The sequence below is a fragment of the Gobius niger genome (genome assembly GCF_951799975.1).
Source record: "Gobius niger genome assembly, chromosome: 8".
NCBI classification, from domain to species: Eukaryota; Metazoa; Chordata; class Actinopteri; order Gobiiformes; family Gobiidae; genus Gobius; species Gobius niger.
In genome coordinates, this window is record NC_136859.1 from 12846888 (window position 1) to 12855138 (window position 8251).

An 8251-nucleotide genomic window follows, 5' to 3' on the forward strand; every position below is an offset into this window, starting at 1 on the left:
GGAACCGAGATATAAACTTCATTGTGATGAATGAGGAAGAAGACGGGTCATTGTGGGGGCACATTGAGCTTTTGAGGGGAAACTTGATTTTTAAAGAGGTGGAATACAATTGACATCAGTCCACAGTCTAAGTGAATGCACATGTGGTACAGCACGCTAGCACAGTGCCGCACACTTTTCTCTGTGTCAGCTCTGTTAGATTTATGTCCCCATTTACTGAATGTGCAAAACAAATTGTGTGTGTATGTTCTGCTCTTGATAAGAGAGCTCTGTGCTGTTTGTCAATTCCTGCGGTTTCTTGGCGCGTGCATGTGCGCACATAAATCATTGTTAATGCATTTCCCAGAAGTGATCTGGTCAGAGGAAATGTTGTGACTCACCTAATCTGTAGCCCATCCGCGTGACTCAGCCCTGAGTGCCTCACCTCGCGCCTCCTGTCGGCACAACCACTGAGCCACATCTGTCTGCTCTGCTACATTAAAAACACTCCTCCCTGTTTTATCTACTGCAGGTTCACAAAGTCATTCACGAAACTGGGGCCATCAGAAAACTGCACAACCTCCAGATGATGGGTCAGTCCATAGAAGACGGGGGCCAGGGCGGCCCAGGAAGCACCCTCTACCGTCTCTGTCCTCGGCTGTGCCCCCCCCAATGCCCTCTGCCTCGTCTGGCTTCGTGACAGCACCTGAAGTGCAGGCTGGCACCGAGGCAGTGAGGAGGGAGGCCAGAGCAGAGTCAGCTCAGCTCATGACAGAGGTCGCGCTCCAGGCCAATCGGAAAAAGGGACGCAAGAGAAACCACAGCCATTCCCCGTGCCATCAGAGGTAACGCTTGCATCACTCTGCCCTGTGGATAGTTTTTCTGAATTTCTATTCAGACACTTGGTGCTGCTGTATTAACACATCATTTTCAGCACTGTGTGCTAAACCAGTGCCTCTTCTGTCTGTCACTCTGCTCTTTCTATCACTCTCCCTCTTTCATGAATCTCTTCTTTTAGTGTCACTGAGGAAAAAGAGTGTGAGACAGCCACCGAAAGTTCAGGGCACTCAGATGTGGAGCAGCCAGTCATTGTCCCCAGAGCGGAGCGCCCGGACAGACCCCCTCGGAAGAACTTCCTAAATGCAGGCCTTTACTCTGATGACTACAAAACCACAGAGTGAGTTCAGTTATGATTCTATAAAAGGATGAATAAAAATGCTGTGGTGCTTAAATATACTTCTCTCCTAGTCCCCCTTCACAGAACACACACTTTGGTAGCGAGAGTGCAGAGAATTCTCCAGAGGAGCGGGATTACAGCCTCCTACCTGCTCCCTTACATGTTGGTCAGTATGAAAATAAGTTTGTTATGAGTGAGATAAGTTTGTTTTAACTTATTTTAAATGTACAGGAAAATATCTAAGGCTGAAGCGCATCCATTTCCAATTACCTTATGACGTTATGTGGCTGTGGCAACATGACCAGGTATATGTCAGTCTCTTACAAAAGAATACAATTCAATAAGAAGGTGGACGCTTGTTGTAAATGACTCAATGTGTCTTCACAGCTTTGCAGGCACCCTGCTGTCCCACTGAAGAGAAAGAGGCGTTACTGTAAGTAGCAGCATTAGACTGAGTGATCAGATTGGTCAGTTTGGGCCTCCTCTAAGTGTCTTTGGTCTCCTCAGGTCGGATTAAAGAGAAGACTCTAAATTCTCAGGCCAATGAGGTGGGTCACATACATGTTACATGTGCTTAGAGATTTATATTAAACAATTATTTGTACAGATGAATAAACAATGTGTGTTTTTGATGTCCCTGTAGGAAGAGACTGGAGACATCACCAACCTCTTCCCTCACCTCGACATGGATCCTTTGACCAGCTGTGAGAGGTACAGGAGCAACAGCGCTACATGTAAATCAAAGGATTTGTTACAAAACTAATGTCTAATGTTACTGCGTCGGTCCAGGAGCTTTGTGGTCAAGCACCACGTGTTTCTACTGAGGAACTGGGAGTTGGTGCGAGACAGGCAGATCCGCCTGAGGATAGAGAGAGAGAGGCACAGAGACACAGAGGAAGAGGAGGAGGAGGAGGAAGAGGACGACAGCCACATCAAGTCAGGTCCATGAAGCAAGTGTGTGTGTTTGTTTTGTTTCTGTAGGTGTCTGTCTCTTTTAGTGGCTGTGTTTTTATTGGCTTTGTGCTCCTGTTATTCTTATGTGTGCATGTGTGTGAATGTGCATTGCTCTTGTGTTTTGCTTGTATCTTTAAACCGTACTCAGCAGTTCAAACTAAGTGGTTTTCCAACCTCAGGATTTAAGCCTCCAGAAATGTTTCTCATTTTCAGTCGCCCACTGCTGGTGTCCAAGAGCCAGCAGGCATCAACTTTCTCCATTAACAGTGAAACCGCCATTTCCATCAAAGTCTCACTGAAAGATTAGATCAAAACGAGTGAACAGACCACTCACATTACTGTGTCTTCAAAACTAACTACGTCGTTTTTGACTACGTTTACTAACAATGTGATGTGTGACTTCTGACCTCAGATCAGCCAATGGGGGAGGACAAGGCTATGAGCAATAATACGCATAGGAGCCAGGACACCTCCAGCTCATGCTCTGCCAGCCCCTGTGTAAGTCCAACAAAGCCGCACATGAAAAGAACCAAAAAAACCCTGCAAATTATACATTAGAACTTTTTTTTTTCATAGCCCACAAATGCTCCAAGCCGACCAGAAGAGAAAGAGGAACACAGACGAGGGGAAGAGGACGTATGCAGCAGAGAGCAGAGAAGGAAACGGCTCAATGATTTACTCTTGACCCTGCTGCATTCATAAGCTAATAAAGCAAGGTGAGTGGAAGATCAGATAGTCCTGGAAACATATGGCCCATTGTGCTGACTGTATCTATGCTACTGTGTAGGTGGGAGCGCTCTGAACGAAGGACTGGGCCCATTACAAACAGATGGACGGAAAGATATGTTACTACGCAGCTACGAACAATGAACAAAACATAATCGGAAAGGGCAATTTGATTTATTTTTCTTCTTAAACGCACCGAGGACACTTGAAGAAATTAGTGTTGTTGAATCACAAAGTCATCGAACCAAGGCTGAAACCATGGCAACCCGTCTTTTGTCCGTAAAACCGAGATGGATGAAAGAGACAGACCAGCAGACATGTATTTGCACTAGTGCTGGCTGAGCAAGCACACTAAAAGACTGAACGTATGCCGAGTGGGATGGACTGTACAGCCACCACACGCATGCACTGCTTTGATAGCTCTTACTGTGGCACCTTAAGCGAAGACAAGGCAGAGGGGTCTTACAAAATGAAAGCAATGGTACTCTGCATTTCAGCTCTGAAGTTTCCAAGAGACAAGGAACTCAGAAAAACGTTGCCCTAGGGTAGGAGTTGGGAGAGTGAAAAAATTGCCTGGGCCTAAGTAGGTCAAAACTGAACTATCTTTTTCTTGTTAAGCTTTCAAAGTCACGTTGCACCTTTGGGAAATGACATGAGGAGAGAGACACGAGCCAGCGAAAAGCTGTATTACGCTACCAAGACAGTGTCTGCTATGTGGCAGAGAATAGGCCGGGGAGGGGGGCGGGCTTAGCGATAGGAATTTTGGCATTGCTGCAACAGAATTTGTAATGAGGCTTTAAGAAGAGAGTTATTTTTTTGAAAAAGAGCAAAGCTTAGTGACTATCAGCTATTACGAAACAGAAAAATATATAGATAAGAATGTTTTTGATGAATATTTTCAGTATTGCTTCCTGGTGAAGGGTAAAAAAGAATAGTATTTACTTCCGGCTGCCTGAGAATGTGCGACTTATTTGCCCCAGAGCAGAGACAATCAGGATGTCCAAGGGGTGTGAGAAATGTGAAATGGGATTCGAAAAATATCTTGGCTCAAAATGCTCTGTGAAAGTGCCATTTTTTGTCCGGTGTCCGTACCTAAGCAAACTCATGCAGTCTATAAAGCAATATCTCCTAAAGTAAGGACTATACGACTTCCTTTGTATTGTTTTTGTTGTTAATATTAGAACATTTTAGGCAGGGTTTTTTTCCTTTTGTGTGCGTGTACAGCTGATTGTTAAGTTCTTTGTTGTAGGAACTTTGGTAAATTTTCTTAGTGGAAGAAAGCATACTGTGTAGTTTCATGTGAATGTACAAAGATTTTTATTATGTCCGAGGTAGCTTGTAAAACTAGTATACCTAACAACGCTATATGGACTAAACATAAGCTTTCTTTTCATAGTTTTTTTTTTTAAACAAGTATGGCTGACCAATATATCGGGACAGTTCTCTTTGACTATGATTGTAAGAATTCTTTTGTAAAATACATACTGTCTTTTTTTAGTTTTGGTTGTTGGTCAGACAATCAGTGATGATGAATATAGCTGTTCAGTGTTTGTCTGCTCCGTAGTGTGGCTTCCGATACTAAGCCGAAAAAGTGCAATTTCTTTGACTGTTTACATAATGTATATTTTTCCTCTTTGCTTATTTTTTAACTAAGAGCATTATGTTACTATTGCCAGTGGATGATTAACTTTATAGCAAAGGTACACTCAAGAGATATTTATCTAGTTTGCATGACATGTAACCTTTGCCTGTCGCCTCTGAAAACGTGCATCTAAAACTTATCTTACGAACCATCTTAACACCAGAGAATGTCAGCCTCTACACCATCAACATAATAAAAGCATTTATGTCAACTAATCCCAGGCTCTGAGTTGTTGTAGGTGGTGCTGCTGCAGTGGAGGAACTGGGCTCGAGCGAACAGTGCTATCTAGTGGCCTCGTGTTGTACACTTCAGTGCAAGGTCCTTCAGTAATGACTCACAATGGAGGACACGACTATTAAAAGGCAGCAAGATGGGGGAGCTGCAGTCCAACCTTATTTTGTCCTTCACGGTACACCATAGAAATGTGACCATTAAAGGGCCCGTGTCCTGCCGAAGTGACTTTTTCAGTTAAAACGTTGGGGGAAAAACATACCAGGAGCAGAGTTTTGTTTGAGTTAATCTGCAAATCAAGTCTGTCCTCACACCAGACGATGTCATGAGACTCCACTCGATCCAGACAGCTTCACTCGATTGTTTTTAGTGCTCAAATTGTCTGTGCTACTATAAAAAATAGCCAATTCAAACTGCAGTCTGTATCATTATGAGGTTGAAAGGCCTTTTTAACTCCGTGAGCAATTGTTGTGCTTAAAATATACAATGCTTGAGCAAAAAAATAATAAGTTGCTGCAGTTGGTCAGGTCTAGGTTCAGCAAAACTATGTGCCCAAAGAATGACATCAGCCCTGTTGGCACGGGCGTATTCCAAGATGACGATGCCAGGATTCATCAGGCTCGCATTGTGAGGGAGCATGAGACATCATTTTCTCACACGGATTGGCCGCCACAGAGTCCAGATCTTTGGGATGTGCTGGAGAAGGGTTTGCACATCCAGTCTCCCATCATCAATACAAGCTCTTGGTGAAAAATTAACCTCTCAACTCCCGCCTTAAAGGGACTAGATACAAGTTGGTTATTCTATACTCACTACTGCCACCTTAGGTCTTATGTGTAACTTCAGGCCTGAATTAACACCTTGTGACAGTGCGGGATTTTAGAGGCAGTTGTGGTGAACAGGTCTGGGCTCATTCTACACATTAGGACATTGCTGGAACATGTAGGGGGATGAAAATACTTGGTTTTAACATTTTTAAACTCCGTGCAGTCCCTTTAAGCTGCTGACAGGAAGGGACATGGTCGGCGTGGCAACAGATTCAAATTGTTTGCCTTCATCTATGTCACTTCCTGTCGGTGTCCAATAAGGAAGTGAAACTATAAACATCACAAAAATGGCCAAACTAAAGAAAGCTGGGTCCAATCTTTGGCAAAAAATTGTGTCTGATGTGTCATATGCACTTTAACTGAACACATTTTCTCCAGTTCGGCATTACCCAAATCTAAAAGCTTCTGGAGCTTACAGGCTCTAGGCCAGTGTAATGCCTCATTTGAAAGTTAAGACCTACAAAATTGTGACTTTTTTGGAGCTTGGTCAGTGTGTTTTTTTGTCACTTTTTTCGTCATGTTTTCGTCACGTTTTTGTAGGTTTTTTGCCTTGTTTTTGCTGCTATCTCGATCCTTTTTTTCCTTGCTTTTTTTTAACGTTTTTTAATTGTGTTTTTGTCACTCTTTTGCTGCTCTTTTGTGGCTCTATTTTGGCTTATTTTGTCACTCTTTTGTTGTATTTTCATCCTGATTTTCGTTGCTATGTTCGTTGACACTTTTTTTCAAGGACCTTTTAGATTCAGGAAAGCCAAACAGGAGAAAATGTGCTCGGTTCAGGTTGGGGTTAAGAGGTTAATGCAACACTGGATCTTTTGACATTGCAGAAGCTCATTGAACCCAAACCCTGGCGAATATGTGCTGTAATCAAAGCTAAAGGCAACCCAACGAAATATTACAGCGTGTGACCTTTTTTGTGTATTTCAAAAATAAAATAAAATAAAACAACTTTGTATACTCAGAAATATAGTTGACTTTCTACATATCAGCTTTCCACACTTACATTGTGTTTTAAGCAATAAAACCCCAAATAAATAATGAGAGTTTACCCAAAATACTTCAAGAAGGCAGAACAACGCATAATATCGAACTTTCCAAAGCATTGACTGTTTTTGGACATATTTTATTGGGTGTATTTACAAACAAGCACATGCAGGCTGTGGGCGGTGACTAACACTAGAGGGATACAACCTTATGCAATAGTAGTCGGGGATGGAGAACTGGGACGCCTATTTTTACTGGGTGCACAATACCAAAGAGAAGGAGAGAGGGGAACAAGTTATTTTTACATTTGCACGCACACGCACACAAGTGAAGGTGCAGGATGCGCGGACTCCATTGCAATTGGCCCATCTCTGCCTTCACCACACGAAACATGACGAATAACGCGCTCTTCCACACAAGCTCTATAAATATCACGTCCAATAAATTAATAAATTAACAATTGTAATTCATATCTCACATTTGGAAAATACACAAAAATAACTTGCTTTTTATGTTTTATCCTAACTACCTGTATAACTCTTTTGAGATAATCGTCTTTCGATGATAGCGAGGATGCATTTTTCTACCGCACTCAGGGCTTTTTGATGCTACAGGACTGAATCTCATGCTACATGATCGACATGACATGAGTAATCTTTGAATAAGCGTAAGTTGTCCCTGATTTAAAACATATTTCCTGATAAATTAAAGAGGTCCTTCAGTGTCTGTCTCTGTTTAAACCCTTTAAGACGGACATCTCCGCATTGGCTGAGTAGGTTTGGTGTAAACATGCATGCAACTAATATAAAAATAAAAAAGCATGACGCATGTGCATAGTCCTTCCTATGTAATATAATAGAATATAATGAATAATGTCTGTGTGGTCTCTCAGTCCATGCATGATCCATAGTGAAGGTTTTTTAAAGTAATCCATAGGTTGTTTGGTTGTTTCACCTCTCATTCAGACTGATAAAGATGGCTACTTTTTAAACCTAAGTTTCTGCAGTGACTAATGTTGTAGCTCACACGAGATTCACTACATCACTCGCGCCAAACAATAGACTTTATGTATAAAAATGGAGCTGACAGAAACAGAGGCGTGAGTTTAAAGCCAGCCGCCGGCACTACAGACTTGGAAACGACACAAATGCGCACATGTGGGACTATCCGACTCTGTTCAACTTTATATAGTGTTTAACGAGAGCAAGTCGAGTTTTATGGGGCGTAAATTTAACCCACGCTGGACATGAGGGTAGAATGATTGGCTACAGATTGCTCTTGGTCCTACGTGGGAGGGAGAGATCTCTTTTTTTATATATATACGTCTGGCGTTCGCTCAAAGCACTCTGGCACATTACAAAGCATACAGTGGGAGTTATGAGGCAAAATCTAATAACATGATATGATGGCGTACAAGATGGAAGATAAATGTTTCCATACGTCAAATAATTTATTTGTAAAGGAGCGGTGAACCACTCCTTTAACGTGGTTGCAACTTGAAGCTGCTTTCTCTGTAAATAACTGTGTTTTTTTTCGTCATTATACTGTATATCTATGTATATTTTATATATGTATATATCTTTATACAGTCAAATACATATCAAACACACATGAACCAGGCAATGAAAGCAAGAGGTCACTATGAGCTGGAGGTCAAGAGAACATTGATCAACACACCAACAATACACTAGATTTGGATTTAGTTTACAAGAAAAGGCCCACTATTCTTGAGAA

General features: G+C 42.0%; 1 protein-coding gene across 4 annotated transcripts in view; it reads left to right on the forward strand.

The window, feature by feature from the left end:
• Positions 1 to 4970, forward strand: part of LOC306966235 (uncharacterized protein) — a 25240-nt gene extending 20270 nt beyond the window's left edge. The window contains exons 4-14 of one of the 4 annotated variants that reach the window (XM_079560918.1): positions 512 to 824; positions 998 to 1156; positions 1228 to 1322; positions 1388 to 1461; positions 1544 to 1589; positions 1664 to 1704; positions 1800 to 1867; positions 1946 to 2097; positions 2523 to 2608; positions 2687 to 2826; positions 2898 to 4970. In XM_079560918.1, coding sequence (XP_079417044.1) covers positions 512 to 824; positions 998 to 1156; positions 1228 to 1322; positions 1388 to 1461; positions 1544 to 1589; positions 1664 to 1704; positions 1800 to 1867; positions 1946 to 2097; positions 2523 to 2608; positions 2687 to 2812 — 1160 coding nt within the window. In that variant the 3' untranslated portion in view covers positions 2813 to 2826; positions 2898 to 4970. Of the gene's footprint in view, positions 1 to 511; positions 825 to 913; positions 1157 to 1227; positions 1323 to 1387; positions 1462 to 1543; positions 1590 to 1663; positions 1705 to 1799; positions 1868 to 1945; positions 2111 to 2522; positions 2609 to 2686; positions 2827 to 2897 lie in introns of those variants that run through there. The other 3 variants (XR_013793092.1, XM_079560919.1, XM_079560920.1) reach the window with 3 other exon arrangements.
• The last annotated feature ends 3281 nt before the right edge of the window (positions 4971 to 8251 follow it).